Genomic DNA, 22,661 nt, shown 5'->3' with positions numbered 1-22,661 from the left:
CTATTCAAAAAGATAAAGGAGGAGAGAGAGCACCCATGCACATGGTTTTGTCCCACATACTAACTTAACCAGTCTGTCTAAAAATAGCATGCAGTTCTCCCCTCTTTTTTGCAAAGTTTAATCCTCGTTTCCTAGGCAACCCACCTCCAACCAAGACAGACTCCACAGCCCCATTGTGCCCATACTAGTTTAGAATCCACATAAAAAGATGCGTTCTACATTTACACCCTTTGGTAATGATGCCATGTGGCTTGCTAAACATTTCTTGGTACCTGTAATAGCACTTCACCGTACCACGAGGGCGTGATAAATTGAGGATGAACGGCCTCAATTAAAATGTTTTTTAAAAACCTGCATTAAACAGTGAAACTGACTACATAATATACCATAGGGGCTGGAACTAGGGGTACTGCCGCACTGCCTGCCTGGTTTCCATCATCTACAGGGTTTACAGTTTGGTCCAATGGCTCTCGGCCACCCCCACTATACAAATTGCTCCAGCAGCCCTGCATTTAGATGATCTTATTTAGGTAAGCAACTGTAGATAGGAGTACTCAGAACTGTCATTTCTAGTGTATCAGTCTATGTACTGTGCAAACCCAGCCACGTTTTTAAAGCGAGGCTACAGAAAGTAACCAACGAAAAATATGCGTTACAGGAAAGTACAGCTCATGCTCATTTCATTCCTCTTAAAATTCCTCAGTGAAGGGGAGGGCAGGGCGAGAGGTTTCTGCTTGCAAAGGGTTTTCCCAAGGTTAAGACAGTACCAGTTAGGGTGACCAGATGTCCCGATTTCATAGGGACAGTTCAGATTTTTGGGTCTCTCTCATATAGGCTCCTATTACCCCACCCCCATCCCTATCCCGACTTTTCACATTTGCTGTCCAGTAACCCTAATACCAGCAACTAAAGAGATGTATACTCACCACTGTCAGCAGGAGAATAATTGGGTAGTAGGGAATAGTACATTAAAGTCATGAATTTGAGAGGAGGAAGCCACACTGGTAATATAATTAATATTGCAAAAGGCAAGAGAGAGATAAAAGACCTCAGTGCTCCCTAGTAAAACTTAAGTAAAAATTCACTCTAAGACGTTTCTACACAAATGTAAATTACTATACATCAGTGTTCTCAAACTTTTGTATTGGGTGACTCCTTTCACACAGCAAGCCTCTGAGTGCAATCCCCCCCTTATATATAAAAAAGTGTTTTTAATTTATTTCACACTATTATAAATGCTGAAGGTGAAGCAGGGTTTGGGGGTTGAGGCTGACAGCTCGCAACCCCTTCACGTAATAACCTCACGACTGCTCAAGGGGTCACAACTCCCAGTTTGACAACCCCTGCTATACACTGACTGAACCGAAACAGGTAGAATTTCAAGCCATATGTCTATCACTCCTTTAACAAAGAGAATTTGTGGGGATGGAAGCCATTAGAGTTTTATTCAGGGACCTTGGTCTCATTAATTTCAATGCTTGTGATACGAAAGCTGAAAAAGCTAAGTAAGACTGAGCTACCATAAAAAAAAACAACAAAAAACACTCCCCCTCCCCCCAAAAAACACACCCTTTTCCTTTAATTTCTTAATCTCTGGCCTGACATGATTGACAATAGTTATGCAAGGACTTTTTTTTGTTTTTTAAGATCATTGTGTTCATTTATCAAAGTGTATCGCGTCTGTATATTAGTGCCCCAATAATTAAGATAAATGCAATTTTAGGAGAGGAGGTGGAACAAGAAATTAAAACACTGAAATGAATCATTTGTTTTCTTTCAAATCTTCTGGACTTTAACTTTGTTTTTTTAAACTGAATTTGTGAAGAGGAATCAAACAAAAAAAAACAGAGACAAGTGTATAAATGGTGTTCACTAACAAGATTAACACCCCACTACCATAGCATAGAGCAGTTTTTATGGCTGAATGATATGGACAGTTGTCTTCCTTTGTCAGCTTGTTACACATACTGTCTTTACTCAAGGGAACGGGGGAGAACGGAATGACAGCTGACGAGCTATTAGACTGATGAACTATGCAGCCTTCCACATCTATTATACACAAGAACGTAGAGTAGGAATTTGTGGAGAGGACTATTTAAGTCATTTTTATATTGATTTTGTTTGTTCTATTCCTTGGATGCATAATTACAACTTATTTTACTACACCTTTCTCACAGAAGGGGCTGAAGGGAGGAATGATTGTGTAAATACCAAAGCTTCTGCAGAGGCAGTGAAGAGTTAAAAGCAAAAGAAGGATTCTGAATCAAATTACTATTGATTTTACATGGAAGGCGCTGTGATACTACACTTACAGGTGGCAGTATAAAAACCCTATGCATTTTTTCATTTTGGCCGTTCAGATGGGATGTCTTGTATATTTGGACAGTGAGGGGGAAAGTCCAAGAGTAGCAACTCACTCTTCTCAATTATTATCTATGGGAAATTGAGAACGGAGTGTTATAAAGCTGCCTCATTTAACAGCTGCACGCACAGTTTGTAAAAGAACCCTTACAAATCAAGCAACCAAACCCCATTATAAACGCAGAGGGTGCTGAAAAACAAAGTTTCTTTTTGTAACTTAAAGCTGAGCTGCAAGTGATTTTTCTTTGAGAAAAAAAAAAAAAAAGAAAAAGAAAAAAGACCGTGCCCATATAAATAGAGCCCTACCAAATTCACAGCCAAAATCAGACCTCTCCAATAAAATCTAGCTATTGGAGGGGAGGGCAAAGAAAGGGCTGAGGGGTGGGTGGGGAAAGAGGGACTACCCCTTGGCTCCAGCTGTTAGTCCCCTCTGGGCTGGGGAGGGATGGGACTTGCTCTTCCCCAGCACAGCCACGCTCAGGGGAGATCAGACTCACCTCCAGGTACCTACCCTTGCTGCAGGACTTGACAGCAGCCCCGAAGTTTCCTGCAGTCGCAGGAGGTTGCAAGACGTGCAGTTTAGCTCTCAAGGCAGCCCAGAAGTGAGAATGGTGGTACCATGACCTACGTTCCCTCTAAAGTGCACGCCTGCTGCACCCTGAACCCCCAATCCCCAGCTGGAGCCCTCACCCCAAACTTCTGCCCCAGCCTCGAGCTCCCTCCCACACACTGAACACCTCAGCCCCAGCCCCACCACACATTGCCTCCATATTGGGGCACATAAGAAAATTAATTTCACACATGAATGGGAAAAGTTAGCAGGAACATTGTCCACAACCCTTCCACAACAGGTCTGCAACTCCCCCATAACCCCATTTTGGGTCTGGACCCCATGGTTACAACACTGAAATTTCATGTGTAAATGTCTGAAAATGTGAAATTGACTATTTTTCAAATCCAAGGGAATATTACAAAGATTGGTCAGAGTACATACAAAGAAAACTCAAAAGACCCCCCCCCCCAAATTATTGAAGTTCTACACAAAACTCAACAATTGTTAAAAATAAACCTTGAAAAAGGAAAGTTAATCTCCTCCCACCCGCTACCAATAAAACAAAAAAAACAAGAACCAGAAGGCCTAATATGTTCATAAGGCCATCCATGGTTCCATGAGCATAAAGAATCCACACAGGCATTATTTGCAGTCAGGAGACTGAAGGTGAGAAACTGTTTAGGACCTGGGCATCACATACGTTTTTTTACTTGTTTGGGTAACAGACCAGAATATGCTGTCTCCCACCACCTCCCTTGTAGATTCAAGCAGGACAACATAGAGGTTTATGAAGACAACATCTCTTAAGGTCGTTTTTCCCTCTCGCTTATTAATCACACACTATTTATCAGAGCACCTTTCTAAGCATGGGAGAAGGAAGGGGGCAAAAGTTCACAAAAACACAAATTTTAGGTATTTAACTTCAGCTGTCTCTCTTAAATCCTCCTGATAGGCCCAATAAATTCCTATTGAAGTCAAGGGAAGTCTTTCCATCAACTTCAGTGGGAGCTGGATTGATCCTCTTAGGGCTTGGCTACACTGGAGAGTTGCAGCGCTGGTGGTGGACTTATAGCGCTGCAACTTACTCACCGTCCACACTTGCAAGACACATACAGCGCTGCATCTCCCTGGCTGCAGCGCTGGCTGTACTCCTGCTCTGCCTGGGGTTTAATGATTGCAGCTCTGGTGATGCAGTGCTGCTCCGCCAGTGTGGCCACCAAAAGCGCTGTAATTGGCCTCCAGATTTATTCAGAAGTATCCCAGAATGCCTGTTCAGGCACTCCCAACAGCGCTGCAAATGCTGCAAATGTGGCCACACTGCAGCGCTGGTAGCTGTCAGTGTGGCCACACTGCAGCACTTTCCCTACACAGCTGTATGAAGACAGCTGTAACTCCCAGCGCTGTACAGCTGCAAGTGTAGCCATACCGTTAGCTGCTGCATAAAAACGAACAAGTGAAACTTGCAGCTGTTAGCTCTTTGTTCACTACAGAAGTGCTCCTCCTGCTTCCATTGTTCAGGTTGAGCTGAGTTTTTCACTTCAAGCAGCGAGTCGGCCATTTGGTAAAATACCTATGAGGAATGCAGCATATTTTGCCAAAATTACAGCCCTTATTTTTTTAAGTTCAGAATGAATTGGTTAAAGGTTATTTTTCAGGTTCTTTAAAAAAAATGTAAGACTACATCAAACCATTTTTTGTCCTGAATGATCTTAATGGAATAACGCAGGCCCTTCAAACTTTCCATATAATTAAAATCCACAGAAATCTCATGTACTGTCTAAATTTGAACAAATGCTATTAGGATTTATCATCATTTTTTGTTGTTATTCTTCATACCTGGAAGTTTTTTCTTCAGCAGAGGTTGACAAACGATGTTCTGCTACAGATAATTTCAGGAAAAAAAAATCTCCTCTTTCCAAACTGCTGCCATATCCTGTTGTTCTCAAATAGAGTAAAGCCAAGATGACCTCCTGAGATGGTGGCCACGGACAGCAGCTTGGCTTCACTCTTGTGAGGGAAAATATGGTGGGCTTATAACTTTGGCCAGGCTTTTAGGCCTAAATTTTGGATAAGCTTGTTTCTAGGCTGTGTTGAACTTTGGTTCAGCTTGTCTCTGTGTATAAGGGGCAGAGAGGAGGGGGACAGAGTGATGGAAAGTTGCTTCCGTGTGTCAAGAGGTAAAAGGAATCACAGTGGAAAGTTCCCAAAACAGAACAATAGCTTTGTGTGTATAAAGGGCATGAAGGGGCAGAGTGATAAAGTCCCCAAGAAACATAATTTGCAATATCCAGGCTTATGAAATATATAACCACAATAGCTGTGTTAGAAAGGTCGCTGACCGCAAAAGGAGAGACAGTGAGTAACTGGGGGGCCTAGTGGGCGAGACGCTTGTTTTTGTCCTATATTAATTTTGCAATGTATTCCAAATAAGGTAATTAATAAGGAAGTATGTGTAATTTGTCTGTGGTTTTAACCTTTATAAAAGCTAGCTAGAAATTTATGGAAAAAACAGAGCAGTGTGCCTCTTGGGTGAAGCCATACTGACTCTCCCTGCATATATGCTTGTAAAAATAAAGGAGCCTCAGGCTGTCTGATCCAAAAATCAACCGTGTGGTCAAATTTCCCCACAACACTCTCATTGGTAACAGCAGAAGGTGAGAGCCATTCTGAAAAAAAGATGACATAACACAGCACCTTTGGCTTCAGTCCCATTGAGAACAATAGGACAGAGCCACTATTTTAGAGTTGCCATGTGTCTGGTTTTCGACCGGAACATCCAGTCAAAAAGAGATCCTGGAGCAGTGGTTCTCAAAACTTTTGTACTGGTGAAACCTTTCACATAGCAAGCTTCTAAATGCAACCCCTCCTTATAAATATATAAAAAGTGTTTTTAATTTAACTTAATTATAAATGCTGGAGGCAAAGCAGGGTTTGAGGTGGAGGCTGACAGCTTACGAGCCCCTCCATGTAAGAGCCTTGTGACCCCCTGGAGGTGCCGACCCCCAGTTTGAGACCCCCTGCCCTGGAGGCTCCAGTCAGCACCGCTGACCATTGCATTAAAAGTCCAGGTGGCAGCACAAGCAGCCTCCCTACCCAGTTCTCCGGGGCTCCCTGGAAGCAGCCGGCATGTCCTTCCAGCTTAGCGTTGCCAATTGTCTAATTGCACAAACCTAAAACTTTCTCCGCCCCTTCCCCAAGGCTATAACCCTTCCTGCCCTTTTCTGAGGCCCTGCCCCCCTCCTTCTATCACTCTCCTTCCCCCACCCTCACTTTCACCGGGCTGGGACACGGGGTTGGGGGTGCAGGACAGGGTGCGGGCTCTGGGCTGGGGCCGAGGGGTTCAGAGGGTGCCGGCTCTAGGAAAGAGTTGGGATGCAGAGGGGGGCAAGGGCATGTGGTTGGGGTGCACAGGGGCTCTGGCGTGCAGGCTCCGGATGGCCAGCACTTGCCTCAGGCAGCTCCCAAAAGCTACCAGCATGTCCCGCTCATAGGCGACTCTGCCCCTGTTTGCATGTACCACCCCTGCAGGTCCTATTGGCCATGGTTCCCCAGTCCTGGCCAATGGGAGCTGCAGGGTCAGCGCTCAGGGCAGGGGCAGTGCACAGAGACCCCCTGGTCACGCCTCCTCCTAAGAGCCGCAGCTGGACATGCCGGCCACTTAGCCCCACCGGATTTTTAGCAGCCTAAAATCTCCTGGATTGGCTTCAGTAGCCTCCGGGAGATTGAGCCCAATTCCTGGAGACTCCCGGCCATCCGGGAGGGTTGGTAACCCTACTCCAGCTCCTAGGTGTAGGCATAGCCATGGAGGCTCTGCATGCTGCCCCTGCTCCAAGCACCAGCTCCCACTGGCCAACAGGAACTGTGGGGGTGGGCAGCACGCAGAGCCCTCTGTCCCCTCCACCCAAGAGCCAGGAGGACATGCTGGCCACCCCTGGGAGCTGCCTGAGCTGTCTGGACCTGCACTTCTGACGTGCCCCAACCCCCTGCCTGGTGAAAATGAGCAAGTGGGGGTGGGGAATGGAGTGAGTGGGGCAAGGGTGTTCAGTTTTCTGCTATTAGAAAGTTGGCAACCCTACACTATTTACAGCTACTACATTTTTATTGAAAATAAACAGTGACGTTTTTAACTATCAAATCATCATACTTGAGAGATATAAGACTAAAGAAACCAACTGTAGAACTACAAGCAGGAGGATTAATTTCACTGAATTTTTAAAGGGGAGTTACAGGTCCAGCAACAGCAAAACATTTAATTTTGAACGCTGAAGGGGGTAGAGTGTCTGCGTCACTGAAAATACCAAAATATGCAGCTCTGTATTGATCCAAGTTATATGGCACCGGTTCTGCAGTAATTAAGCTAGAGGTAAAAATAAGTCTTCTTTGGCAGGCAGAGTCAATGCTACCTTCTAAGCAGAGAGAAAAAAATGACAGTTACATTCATCCCACAGATTATCCATAGAAAAAAATATAGACATGCAATTAAACTGAGGTAGGTATCATTTAACAAAATTTAAAAAAATAAAACCCTCAAAACCTTGAGCGGTGAACTTAAATCATAACAGGGCTCTTAAATACAACCTGCAATTAGTATTTTCCAAATATGTCACTCACAAAATAAAACCGTGTTTCACTATATGAATAAAATACAGAAACAGTAATAAAATATGCATAAATGTTACTGAAAAGAAGGTTCTTTGGTGTTTAAACTCACCACAAAACATGATCAATGTAAAGGCTTTGATACTATTCCTACATTTTAGAAGTCTGCTTTATTGATTAATATCTGAAAAATACCTAATCCTCAACTTAATAAATGCAAGTTAATCAAATACTACTATTTAGCTGTGAAAATGACAGCAGACTAAATAATCCTATCACTCATTTTCTACATTCATTAACTGCTGATTTATGAGTCAAATGTCATCAAATTACTATGAAGCTACAAGTCTGCCCATTCACTGCATCTCTGCAACCTCCCCACATGATACAGAACCACTCACAAAGAAGAAAGAAACAATGCCCTTCATTTAAGTCATCTGGGTATTTTGAGTAGTTAGTGTCCTTATAGGACACAAATTCAAAAGCTGATGTTTATTGGCTCATAAATGAAAAGAAGAAGTGTTTTTTCCTGATCACATGGTATCTGATCACATGGTATCAGAGGGACCAACAACATCATTATGCACTGTAAATGGAAATTTTAACTTCCTTTCAAGGTAACAAACAAAATAGGAAATTTGTAATTTTTCAGAATTTTTAGAAATGTAATGCTCATTTTCCCCAACCTCCCTGACCCTACAATCTTTTCTCAAAATACTGAATTCAACAGCATAACAATTATTTAAAAAAATAAATGATAAAGGGTAATATGTTCTTCCTTGAAATGACTATTACATTTCCGATAACTAGGTAGGTAAAGTAGAGAACGGAAAGGAAGGAGGAGGAAGACATTCCAGGGCTTCAAGAAAACTTCAAAAGAAGCAGTCCTATCTAGAAGTAGGATGGAACATGTGGTTATTAATTTTATTGTATATACACAACTTGTGCTAACATAACATTTATAATCAAATACCTCATCTCTCATTCACAGTCGATACAATGCCATTTTTCCTAATAGCGCTCCTCCCAACAGAGGTGTAGGAAGAGCACTCAGGAATAATTCATAAAATCAGATTTATTCCGTCAGTATTTATCAATAGTTCCTTGGGCATATTTTAAGATTGCTGATCCTCAAAAGTAATGATTTGGTACGCACAGTGCCTGGCTGGCTTTTTTAAGATATGACTTGGGCCTTAAGCTTCATAAAAAATGTAGCAGTCCATTAAAAGATAAATAGATATTCAAGAAACTAACCAGTATTTCAAAAGAACAGCTAGTAAGAAAAACCTAAGTCAGTTAAACTTTCAAGAGTCAAATGAATAAATAAATAATAATAATTACAGAAGACAAAGAGCCAAATTCTGCAAGGTTTTAAGTATCCTCAGTTCCTGTTTAAATCAACGGGAATCAATGGTGTTCATCACACTGCAGGATAAGGACCTTATTTTAGGTCTAAGAAGGAATAAAGTTTTATCCTCTTATTTCTCCTTGATGGGAACAAAGAAAATGGTGATTCAATGAAGTTTCATTGGGAATAAGATTCCCTACACTGGTGTTTAATGTGTTTTTGTTAACAAAAAATTGTTTGTATGCAGACTTCACTAAAGTAGGCCTGTACAAGGCGGATTTAAAAAATAAATCAAATTTGGTAGGATGGGGAATTACAAACAAGTTTTTTTTGTTTTTTTTTTAAACAAACCTATTTTAAATTATATTTGAAATTGAAACCTATGTTAAGGCCTAACCTAATACTATCATTTTAATTAAAAGTAAGTACTTGGTGTTTGCTGGTAAACTGTAAGGAAAGTCAAACCACTGAGCACCTGGAAGTCACTGGCTGAGCACCTGGAACTAGTTTGTTGAAGTGCTAAGTCAGCTTTTGACAGCAGTAGCAGCTGCAAAGAAGAATATTGTGTTCATTTCAGCTTATTCAGATCAATATCTAGTTCATTCAAAGTTAAAAAGCCAGTTGAGAGTTGAAAAGCAGGACAGCTTGTTTTCCTCCTCCAGTCTATGAATAAAAACTAGATGTGAAGATGACATCTTCTAGATCTAAAATTCTGTAGGGCACGGTGACTAGAAATAATCAGTTCAATTCACTAACTACAGATAACACTTCCTTTGTTTAATAAATCAGTTAGTTTTGGATTTGAAACATGTTTTAATAAACTTTGTAATTTTTCCCTTATGTTTCAAAAACATTTAAGGTAGTTTTATTTCATAAAAACTAGAATTAAAATGCAGTTTTTGTGCATCTTAAAATTTAATTTTAACTTGCATCCAAAAAGCGTGACATAAATCACAACACCCAAACAATCTAGTAAATAAGAAATGGATCACGCACCAATTTTAGCATAAGGTAAAAATTAAGACTCTGTATACATATAAGCTATGTAATTGCTTAAATAAATGTGTAAATAATATATAAAGGTATCCTCCTGGTTAGCAGGAAAAAAAATAAAATTTTCTCTAAAGATTACAATTGCAAATAATATGTCTAAATGGTTACCAACCAAAGAGACATTATTTTCTTTAGGAAAATAATTTAAAAAGCAAAAATGCAAAAAACATGATTAAAATCAATTTAAATCATTTTGATTTAAAAATCAACCCACCCTAGTCCTTTACACTCTTTGTGCATTTTAAATAAAGTTACTAACTTTAGTAGCATATCAAATATGGAATTTAACAAACAAATAGCTATATATAATGTACATAACATATAAAAGGTGGCAAAATAAAGTGCAGAGTATACTCTACAGTCAGGAATGCCTCAGACATCCGCTCCAGGTGTGGACTTGGGCAAGTCACTTCAGCTCAAACTTTCTAAAGGTGCTCCACTTGACACCCCTATGGTCTCATTTTAAAAAGTGCGACACAGCCGCTCCAAGTAACAAAAGCCTCAGGTGCTTATCACCTCTGACAATCAGGCACTCAGTTATCTCAAGTTGGGCACCGAAAACTAGTGGATACCTCTTGAAAAGTTGGGCCTTTGCAGGCCCAATTCTGATCAAACATATAGCTTGACGTCAATGGAAGTGAAAAATCAAGAGCGAGATTAAAATCAGGCCCACTGTTCCTCAATTTATAAAGCAGGGACAACGGTCCCAACAGCAGCATCCTGCCACTGATTCACAGGACAGCCTTCCAGATAAGTCAATAGCACAAAATGAAGGCAAACTACAGCTGTTACCTCCCTTGCAGGGGTAAGGATTAGTTAATGTTTATTAGTGTGGGTGTGTGTGTGAGCATATGTATTTCTTAATTACACACACACACTCTGTAACATGCTTTTCTATTTTTTAAGACCTCAGCACCCAGCAAATTCTGTTGGTCTCAACGGATGATGCTGGGTGGCATGGCATTTGAAAATCTGGCCAGTAATTATATAATTACACACACACACACACACACACACACACACACTGAAGTGCATGCTGCATCAGCTAGTGCTATGCAAACATGTAATGAAAGAAGCCATCATAAAATTCAGACATCTTTGAACAAGAGCCTTAGCTTTGAATGGCTATTCCTGAATGTTGCAGGTTTGTTACATCTTTGAAGGCAGCAAGAGTGTACATTTTCTGTAATGAACAGACCACTCATCCCACCATAAAAGAGATCATGGTTTTTCTGCTCCCTCCAGTCTGCTACACTCTTTACTATTTTGCATTAAGTGCACTGGGTTTTGGATTGGAGAGGCAGCAAGGCAGGGAATTACAGCGGTTAGACAACCAAACCTTTGTACTTCTTTAAACTTGCAGACTGCACTCCTATTGGTTAAACATTAAGGTATTTTAACAAGCAGCCAAATTTAAACTATGAACAGAGCTTTTAAGGAGCATAGGTACATTCAAAGAGTGTGAGATTTGAACACTCTCACTCCTCCAGCTGAAATTGAAATGTAATAGTGTTTTCTTGCACATACATTATTCTATTTTCTCTAGGATGTATGTTCATATAGTGTGTGTGTGCGCATGTGTATTCTCTCTCCCCCTCCCCACTCAACCCCCTCTTTTTCATTTTTTCCTTTGAGGTTACAAATCTGAATAATTCATTTTATTCTTAATCCAACTCTTTCCTCAGCCCACAGAACTACATTTTTAAGATCCAGAGAGAGAGAGAGAGAGAGAGAGAGACTTTTGCCCACTGATTCTATATTTAGACTCATACCCCTGACAACAGGATCATGTCTTTAACATTTAAATTGTTTTCTTCTCATTCCATTTAAGGTACTCTATACACTGACTTTGGAAACCCTTGAGCACCCTCACATGGTCAAATGCAGCTATAAGCAATGAAATTTTCCTGCTTGGTTAAAAATGGAGACATGCTGCATTAGCAAAGGTTTTATTCATTCAAAGTTTTCACTCTCAAAATCATGAAGATCACCATGTCCAAAGTATTATTACTGCCAACCAGTCTCTTCAATAACGCCTTCCCTGCCTTTTATTCAGTTTCAATTCAATGAGACCTTATGGATACGAAAAGCACTGCAAGCATTGCCAAAGTAAAAGTAAGAGTTTTGGTATGTCCATAGGCAGGTAAGATCCATCCAGGATAGGGCTACACACAGAGTTTGGGGTTTTATCTCGTGTGTCCACTTGGTATTACTATCCATCCCCAATCTGGTCGCAGGCTGGGATGTCATGTAATGCCACTTCTACCATCTCTCTTTTCTCTCACCACCAGACACCATTCCTCTGTCTAATATAAGAATTTCCTGTATCTTGCGACCCCAACCTTTGCATGTTTTTCTCTTGTCAAGCTACAAGCTTTACAGAGCAGGGATTAGATCATCCTCGGTATTTGTGCACAGCCTAAAATATCAGGGTGCTACCTATAAATAAATACCAGCTTTTCAAACTCTATTAAAAAAAGAAGAAGGAAAAAAAAAAAGAGTCAAACTTCTATTTTTATGCTGAGGGCATTCTGCATTAACCCTGCTGTGGAATGATGGGCAAGAGAGTTCACTTGAGCTTCAGCAGGGTTAATGCAGAATGATGGGCAAGAGAGTTTCAACACAAATCTCCCTCCTCAAGTAGGGTTTCCTTGCAGTAGTTCTGGTTTAGCACAAAATGCCACTAAATGGAAGGTCTCTAGCTGCATTTCTTCCTTGCAGTTTTACAAACAGTAAACTCCAAGTATATCTTAAAAATTGTACAAGCCATACAAGAGAGCATCTGTTTCACCAGAGTCCCCTGCCTTGGCTTTCGGTCACTGCACAACCTCTTTCTTCATCGCCCCCTTCTTCTAAGGAGGTGAAGCGAATGCATTATTTGATTGCCTACATTACCCAGCGTTGATATGAACATGAGGAATTGGAAATACTTATGTGTCAGAAAAATTACTACAAAGATGGCATTTACTGAATCCTGGAGCCTTGTCAGTGAATGTTAGTCACTGGCAGCATCCTCATTAGGAAGGACAAAGACGACAACAGGGAAGAGAGGTTAGATTCTCTATCAAAAGCTACCATTACTTGTTTTAATGATAGGCAGTTGTGTTGACAGAATACACAGCTCTGTGAGGCATCTGATTTAGTACAGTAACACAACATGCTGATTTAAAAAATAATAAACTAACACTGAAGATACTTTACCATTGGAACAGATTATTGGGGAAGCAGCAGATTCTCCATCACTTGGCTCTTTTAAAATCAAGAATGGATGTGTTTCTGAAAGAGGATAATTATACTCCAGCTCATCTACAAGTTATTGAGCTCATTACAGGAATTAATAGGTCAAACCCTACAGCCTCGACACTATGCAAGAAGCCAGACAAGATGATGATAATGGTCTTTTCCAACCTATTAACCTTAAATGAACTCAACCATACATAATTAGCCTCCAGTGGGGAATTAGCCCCCGAAAGTTCAAGCTCTTCATTGACTCAGCAGTCTCTTAGGGACATCACTGGAGTGGCCTGCAGCAGGGCTCTTGGGGTAACCACTAAGGGGAAGAAGAACACACTACTCTTAGTCACATCCAACCTATACTAAAAACCGTTTCATTAGAGTTCCCTTTAAAGTTTCTATTGATTTTTATTTTATTTAACCCTAAGTACAGACTGGAACTAAACAAGCTACTTTTTGGGATAGGGAAAAGCATAAGGGCTCCAAACCCCATTTCTCATAAATAATGGCATATACGTAAAGCTGATGAGAAAAGGAGTTAATTTTTCCTGTGAAGTATCTGTGGGAAATGAGGAAAAGGAGACTCATTTTCTTCAAAATTTTCCACATAAAATTAGAGTTTTTGGTAAAAAAAATTGTAAAGTTAAATATTTCTATTCTGAAGTGCTGCCACACTGTCTCGTTCTCATTTTTCCCCTGTAATCCCAGCTCCGGTATATACTACGGTCTCTCGTCTTGGTGAGAGGAGGTGGTGCATCATAGCAGTTGCACAGTGAATCCTAGGAGATTAAATCTGGATTGGCAGCCCAGCCTAAATAGAAGAACAGGGAAGGCATTTCAGAATCAAAAATGTTTCAGTATTCTGGTGGCCAGTTTTGCAACTGAAGTTCTAAGTTATTAGCAGAAAAGCTGGGGTTTTTTTGTGAAGTGTCTTAGTTGAAAACCCAAAAATTTGCATTAAAAAAAAAGGTTCAGTAGAAAATTTTCAACCAGCCCTACATATATGTTGACAAATAGGAACCTCTAGCTGCCAGGCAACCCAACCCCAAATGCACAAAAATCATGAGTCATGATTCAAGAATTACGACATCGGCTTAAAAATCATGCGATTTTGGATGGATCATTTTTGTCTGTTTTCTGGGGTTTCTGAGCCTTCTGGGTGCACTTGGGTTGCATTTTCAAACTTTTTTCTCTGTAACCATGTAAACTAGAAATTTTCTTTTTTTAAATAATGAAGACAGATTATACTGCTCTTCCAGGACTGCCTGACAGAACAGCAGTGGGTCAGGTGGACCTCTATAGACACTGCAGACTCCAGAAGGATGCTGAGCTGCTTACCCTTCGAGCCAAACTGGTGTCTTGGTTAGTTGCATGGTGAGGGAAACCTTCTTATCAAACCCAACTCCACAAAGCCCACAACAAATATATTCCCACTCCCAATACTGCCAGCTCTTGGGATTTCTTTGCAAGTCGTGTGACTTTGGCCAGGGCTGGAGCCAGTATCACAATGACAGAAGAAACTCCAGCCTCCTCTCAAATTTCAGCCATGCCTGTGGGAACCCCTTCTGATTGGCTGCCTTCCCCAACTATGCATCTTTTGGGAAGAACAGCCAATCAGAGCTGCTACAGGAAGCAGACAGAGCTCTCTCCCCTCCCTTCAGGAGCAGAGGCTTGGGAAGAGGGAGGAGCAGACATCCTTCTCTCAGGAAGGAGCAGAAATAGCCCAACAGCTCAGAGCAGCTCCACAGCCTCCTTCTTATTCCCCTTCCCACTGTGAAAAATGGGTCAGTCTGCTCTCTGCTCCTCCCCACTTCCCTAATCCTGGGAAGGGAGAAGAGAGGACCCGGCTGACCCCCCTCCCTCCAGGAGTTGTAGAAGAAGCAGAGGCAGGGAGAGGAACAGGATGAGCAGATGTTGGGGCTTGAAAGGCAGATGTGCGATTGCGGCACACACAGTTAATTAGAGCCTTTGTGTTTGGAGAGAGGCTGGAAGCTCAGCACCGTCAGCCAGCCAGCAACAGCTCCTGCAGTGAGGTCAAAATCACCTTACTCTATAAATTTGGGAGTGTCAGCAACACTACTTGTCACAGACATTGCGGGTGAACAAGAGACGTTCAAAAACAAAACAAAAAACAAAAACAAAAACAAAGACAGGCCAAGAGATACGATGATATTTATTTAATTACGTGATTTGGGGGCCAAATCCATGATTTTGGGAGATCTAGTTCATGAGTTTTGAACGTTGGTGGCTGCCAACATTCCCCTCCCCTCCCGAAAGGAATGGCCTGGCAGCCACAGCTCCCACCTTCCTGTGGCCCAATTAGAAGGGAGATGAGCTTCCCAGTCTTGATCCAAAACCCACTGAAACCAATAGGAACATTTCCCTCAACATCAATGGGCTCTGGATCAGGGTCAAAAACCTAGATATGGGAGGCCAACTCTCCTCATATTGCTTAAACCAGAGGTCTTCCCCTCCCACCCTCTTAAAAAAAATGGCTGCAGACTGAAAGACATTCTCTCGAGAAACAAGCAATAGGCTTGTGTGGGTAAGCAGGGGAAGACTCAAGTATTGCACTCTGACCTACCAAGTCAGGCTTCAAGGATCACAATCTATTATCATAACCAAGAATTTCTCTACTGTCCTTATCTAAAAGAAATCTGAAAGAGCAAACACCTAAGTATATACACCCTAAATATAAGAATTAAGCACAAAAAATTAAAATTAACAGTTTTCTTCTCCTAACTTCTATGATCCAAGATATGCTTGTATTAAGGCATGCCATCATTATACTGAATAATTCCTCTAGATTTCTAAAAGAGAGCTCACATGAACAGACACACAAAAAAGACTTCCTGTTAAAGCAGCATTAGATCTATAGAACTAGAGAAGGATCTATACTAAAAAATTCTTTGAAGTTTTTAAAAGAATTACATTTTTGTTAAGAAATGTAATCTAAAAAACAGAGAAATGGACCCAAATCCATTTGGTTTACAAATACCAGGGGGAGGTCAAGGATTTTAATATCATTAGCTTTATGATGTCATTTATTTTACAACAAAACAAGTCACTTTCTCTGATGTGTAGCTGGAAAAATTCTCTGCTTAGCTTTCACGATTCTTAAGCAGATTCCACCTTCTTTTCCTTAAAACATTTAGTCCAACACAGGCCTATTTGTAGTGATATTAATCAAATGTATTTAGAGTAACCTGAATTGGGTGTATGGGGGGGGGGGCGGGGGACATTAGATGACCCACTTACAGAGGCTTTCTGGAAAGCAGATGATAATTTATCAGTGGTTCCCACTGCTTCATATGTGGCAACCGCCAAAGGTGACAAGGACTCTGCACAGATGACCAAAGATCGCCTCATTTTAATAAGGATATACTTCTACATGCTCAAAATGCCGTCACTCCATTCTTCATCTTCTATTTCCTTTTCAGAGATATCACAAAAAGAATAAGACAGTAATAAATGGGGGGGGGGGCAGAGGGAAAGAGGCCCTTACGCAGAACTACAACAGGACAAGCTGGAGAATGCGCCAGTTATCAAACAGACAGTTAATTGCGTAGGTGAGGAAATCCTGCACCACTGAATGCTACCACTTCAACCAAAGCAGATCTGGGTCCCTTTGACTTCTAACCTTATATTAGGAAAATAACCCTAACAAAAGAAACCTAATGATACACATACATGCTGTGGTAATGCATACAAGTTAAAAAAAATATCAGTCTAAAGGAGGACATTATAATTTTGGAGAAGTGCAGAGTAGGCAGAAGGGATTTAGTTCCTAGCGTCAGTGCTGGGTGGTAGCAGCCAAACCCAGGGAGAGCCACAATTTTTATATAAACACACACACACACACACACACACAGCACAGTGGTGCACAGAAATCTGTAATTGTCTCTTTTTCACTGAACTCCCCAGACAGACAAACAAAATAAAATCAAAGATGAAGCCACATGATTGGCTGATGGAAAGTTTGGCTCTGCCCTATCTTCAATTCTAATCAGTATGGTAAAGAACCAAAGAGAGGAGCACACTGTGTATGTATCTGCTTATCCATTATATTATTTATATAGCACCCATAGATGGTCATGGTGCTTTCCTATATATTTGTCAACACAAGCTCATACCCCAGATATAGATCCCAACACACTCCACAGAGAAGCAACTAGAGAGCTAATCAAGTAAGACCCAGGTGCCATGACATGACGTTATTTACTAGCATCCGAGTTACGAGTTCTAAAGCTTGTCTTCCAACTGGAGGAAAGAAATAACAGGACAGCAGCTGGAGAGCAAGTTACCTCAGTTGTCATATTATACTCACAGCTGCACGTAGTGCAGCAGCAGTTCACACTTAGTATCCATGGGCCAACTAGCTAATCCATCCATCACTGGTTTTTCCCCCCCATTTGGTTTTATACAAGAGCCTCCTAAAATGACTTTGTTTACACAAAAATAGATTCTGGTTTCGCATATACAACTTTTTTTAAACTACAGTTTTACATACTATTGTACTGATGTATAATTAATCTACATTGTTTCTGGACACTTACTATATCATTAAGACTCTACTGTCCTCTGGACCAGAAGCAAGCAGACTTCAAGCAAGAACTCTCACTGCTTAATAGCATGACAGATACCAAGATAACTTCACTTCCAAGATTGAAAATAGAACTTCGTAAACAAGGAAACCCTTGTGATTTCTTTCAGCAGTGTCCTTCACAACTCGTTTAAATATTTACTTGGAAATTATAAAATTCAGCTAATCACATGCATTGGAAGTTACCCACTGCACTATTGAGACTACCACAGAGCTATAAAAATATCTTCAAAGATCTAATAACCTTGATCCAGTGTCTTGCATGTCCTGTCTCCCCCAAAATCTCCAGATCTCATTTCAAGAGCTCAAAATGTAACCAAGAATTTGCTTCTCAATACAGGAGAGTACAAAACATCCACATTTATTCTAAAGCATTTCAGCAAGTGACAAACCAACTGGTTGAAGAAAAAGTCTTGGCTTTCTTAATGGGCAAACAGTACCAAGGTAGTACTTTAATTTAGCTCTCACGCTAATCTTCAGATACACCAACAGGCAATGTGTAAAACTAGGGCTGCTGTTTGTCAGAACTGTTGCTATTTAGATCTTCCTTTTCCTGGAACAACTGGCAATAATTTTGTTTCTATATGAAAACAGGAAGCTATATACCATAGGGCAGATCTAAAGCTGGTATAAATTTTCGTAACTCTTGAAGTCAATAGAGCGATGACACTGAGGATTTGCCCCTTAGTAGAACAGAATCTAGGCAGTCAGCTTTCAGAGTCAAGTGTCAGATAAAAAGCTTTTGCAGTTAAAGTGTGCGTGGAGGAACAGTAGCATTAAATGGTTTACTGGAATACGGACAACAAACATGCCTAAAGAGAGACACCAGTGGACATAGAAAGGGCTCAATTTCTGAATCAAAGGTGGTGACAGAGTACAGCTTCAGTATCATCATTTATCTACCAATTTCCCCACAGATCTATTGGTATAGCAGAGTGGGCAATATTTTCCACTTTTAACACTCTGATCATCCTGCAGGGCTAACTGAAGTTAAAATGAATACACTATACTGTATGCTTACCATGCTTTTGCAAAAGAGCTGTAATGAATCCCAAAGCCTAGAAACACTAAAGAGTTTTTAGGGAACTGAAACTTCAAGTGAGAGGCAGGAACAGAGCCAGCTCCAGGCACCAGCGCAGCAAGCAGGTGCCTGGGGCCGCCAACAGAAAAGGGTGGCACGTCCGGCTCTTCAGTGGCAATTCGGCGATGGGTCTCTCAGTCCCTCTTGGAGGGAAGGACCAGCCACCAATTTGCCGCCAAAGAATGAAGCAGTGGTGGTAGAGCTGCTGCCAAAGTGCTGCTGATCACGGCTTTTTCTTTTTTTTTCCAGGGGGGGCGCTTGGGGCAGCAAAAATGCTGGAGCCGGCCCTGGGCAGGAAGCCCAGTTGTAATAACTTTTTTTGAAAAAATAGTCTGCCAAATTCATTAAGAGAGGTAAAGGAATACACAAACCCCTGAGCCAAAAAACCAGACACCTCCTTACATTAAATTTTTTAGTGAGACTGCCATGGCTCTGGACAAAGCACTGCTATATAGACATAAGCAGGACGTAATTCAATTAAACAAATCCTGTGTAAACCAAAATATGACTAGCCCAATAAAGTAGTGTTTCTCCCATGCAAACTTTCTGAGTCTAGTAAGATATCATATACATGTAATCACACACACACCCCTCTACCGCAGAACTATTTTAAAACAGATTTATACTAATTAAAAATACCCAGTTTAAAGGAACAGAAACATACAAAGAATAGGTACCCAAAATGCAATCATTAAACTTTTTGCATTCCTTAAAGTGTGTCTTACTGTTTCATCAAAATGCAGTATGACTACTTCTTTTGATCTGTCCTGTTTTCCTAAGCAAGTTGAAGTTCATTTCAGAAAGTGCTCGTCACAGATATCAAAGGACCCAACTCTAAGTTTCACCAGATTTTCATAGACACATTCAGGTCCCATTGTTTACTGAAAACCAGGTGACTGATATTTAGAAACTTTTAATCTGTTAAGACATAAGTAAAATGTAGCAACTAATAATCGTTTCTCTATTTTCTTATGGTTCCCTGAAGCACTCAGAATAAGCCATCCTTCAACAAGTTAACAGATTATTGTTTATGATATAGCTAAAAACTGGAAAGCGTTAGCGAATAAAGAAAAGAATGTAAACATGTTAAAAATAGGGTAAGATTCAAGTTTACATTCTATAGGTAAGTCCAATTTGACATAAGCCAGTAAGAATAACTGCAAACTAATGATAAGAGACAAAACAGCAAAACAAATATTTCATGCAAAGCCCAGAAAAACGTACAATAGGAAAAGGTGTTTTGCAAATTACTAGCATTAAACCAACATGCACTTTTGGAATGTTATGAAATATTTCCTCCCGCCCCCCCATCGGAAAATCCAGAAGAGGACAATTGCATTTCTTGACTACTTGCTCCATTAAAGATCATCCAATACACAGGACTGATCCGATGGTCTAAGGAAAGTGCTCTGCATTGCACCACCATATAGAAATGTTTCTGTCTCTGTCAGGGTTTGTCTCCATACAAGCTGAACACCAATTTGATTACATTTACAAACAGATTCAGTAATACTGATGATTCAAAACCCGATGTAGGAACTCTTATTCTGGAAGAAGAGAGCCCTATGTTGGACTTCCTTTAAACTGATTTCTTACCAACTTAACCAAAATTGAAATAGGGTCCTCTGGTTCCAAAATAAGAGAGTGTCTACATGGGAGGATCGCACCAAACTAAATAGGTTTAATAAACAACTTATGTTAAATTGGTGTAACTTCTATGTTTAGAGATATCTGAGACCTTGTATAAAGTGGTATCTACACACCTTAAACTAAACTAACCTGGCTAAGACACAGTCATGGTCTCTGGATCTTCAGGCTTCTAAGTGCTGGAAATGACACAAAGGCAGGGTACACATCCTATTTCTCAATCTCTCTGGCTACCTAGAGAACATTCAAAATCTTAGAATGGATTCCAAAAACACCAGTCCAGATGGTGACGCGGGGGCCTTCAAAGTATGTGGGGCTATAAATCCCTCCCCCCTCCCAATAACAATGCAGAGGATGCCCTGTTGAAAACGAGGGCTGGGACAGGAAATCATAAATAAGTTTTGTTGTAAGCCATTTTCATTTTGCTGAACTTGAGATGTTATAGGGAAATCCTTATTTGCTGTGTTGCAAAATGAGCATCTAACACTTCTCCTGGTTGAAAGCTACTCCCATATTTTTCATAGCTTGCTGCACACAGTCTGGCCCTTTGGGAGGAAGGTGCGGAAAACAAAAAGAAGAAAAGTTCCTATTTCAGTGATGTGAGGAGGAGAAGAGCCCCATGTAGGTCATGCTGGTTAATAGTTTCTATTATATAAATACTGTTATGTTTCTCTAATGGGGCAGGAAAAAGAGCAAAATACAATTGAGAAGAATGATGGGATGAATTGGCAATTCATTTACCTCCAGAAAAAAAAAAAAAAAAAAAAATGGTTTCTGGAACAGAACTGAAAGCATCTTTTCCTCTATGAAAATTAAAACTGCAGAACAGTTAGACATTAGTATCTGAAGAAAAGAAGCAGAAACATTCTCTCCAGAAATGATCATCATGCAATCATTTCTAAAAATGACCCAAAGCAAAAAACCAAAACACACAAAACAAAAAGTAGCGAAGCGTGAATTATGTTTCAGATGGCAACCTCATGCAGCATGGGTTTGTACAGTACATACCCAGATAGGATCTCTTGGGAGGTGCTTTGATTTCTTCATCTTTACTATCTGCAGCTACATAAGAAAAATAAATTGAGAAGAGAGGACGAAAAGACAAAATAGACTAATTTGAGTCAATATAGTAGATGGTCTTTTGTTTTATTTTAAACTTTGTTAGTACATCTTGCTGATCAAAAAAAAAAAAAAAAAAAAAAAAAAAAACCACACATGCAAAAAGTTTTAGTTTCCATGCTCTCTATAGGGTTTTCCCCGAGATTTTAGGGAAGGATAAAGGCCTCAGTGTGAGAAATAACAGCAATTTAAAATAAAATAATAAAGGGGGGAGAGAACAGAAACAGTGTAACATGTAACCCTCTTCAAAGCAATGTACACATATTTATAAACTTTTCAGTGAAAGAGAAAGCTTAAATTGCTTATTTTTATTCCTGTGCCTGAGTTAAATGTGAGGATGGAGGTGACTTTCAGGAAAGAATTATGTAAATTATGCAAATAAAGAAATAAAACAACATGATAGGGCTGCTTCACATTCTGGAAGAAACCCTTTTCTTCAACACTTCCAACAGGTTTAACTGTTTAGCCACTCACGTTAACAGAGACAGAGATCAAATCACCACTTCAAGTGTTCCGTATGCTGAACCATTTAATCTGATCCTAACCTTCCTCTGTAAACCTCAATTCCATTTGAAAACCACATACTACCCAAGACAATGCTCCCTTAATAAAACTCTTCAAGGGAACATAGTGTTATAGTAAGGGACAAGTTGTAAACAGAAGTTAAGATAGCATCAGTTTGAGGGTCCAAAATTAAATGACAGTAAGAAATAAACTGAAATAATAATGGAGCCCCCATGCTACTTGGCTTCTAAGCACTATGGGAATACAAATAACTACACAGCAAGGGTGGCTTTAGGGTTAAGCAAAATAGAATTAAAGGCATCACACCAACAGAATAGACCATCTCCATGACAACCCCCCCACTGGTTGTAAGCAAAGTTATAATTTTTAGGGGAGCCTGGCAGTTACCCACACACCAGGGCAAAGGTTCTTGGGGCATAATCAAGATTTAGGATGGTTGATTGTGTTACACAGCTGAAAACACATGCATACAAAGGGATGTAATCTCCTCTTGGTTAATATCTGTAAATAAAGGATAATAAAATGTATGCATGAGAGA

General features: G+C 40.4%; 1 protein-coding gene across 3 annotated transcripts in view; it reads right to left on the bottom strand.

Moving 5' to 3' along the window:
* Nucleotides 1-22,661, bottom strand: part of SLC66A2 (solute carrier family 66 member 2) — a 97,233-nt gene that overhangs the window by 58,502 nt on the left and 16,070 nt on the right. For 2 of the 3 annotated variants that reach the window (XM_032801238.1, XM_032801240.2), the window contains exon 3: nt 21,488-21,541. The exons of the other annotated variant lie outside the window; for it this stretch is intronic. In XM_032801238.1, the coding sequence (XP_032657129.1) occupies nt 21,488-21,541 (54 nt within the window). The remainder of the gene's footprint in view (nt 1-21,487; nt 21,542-22,661) is intronic. 3 annotated transcript variants of the gene reach the window in all.

The sequence above is a fragment of the Chelonoidis abingdonii genome, chromosome 2 (genome assembly GCF_003597395.2).
Source record: "Chelonoidis abingdonii isolate Lonesome George chromosome 2, CheloAbing_2.0, whole genome shotgun sequence".
In the NCBI taxonomy this organism is placed as follows: Eukaryota; Metazoa; Chordata; order Testudines; family Testudinidae; genus Chelonoidis; species Chelonoidis abingdonii.
This window is presented reverse-complemented; position numbering and strand designations above follow the sequence as displayed.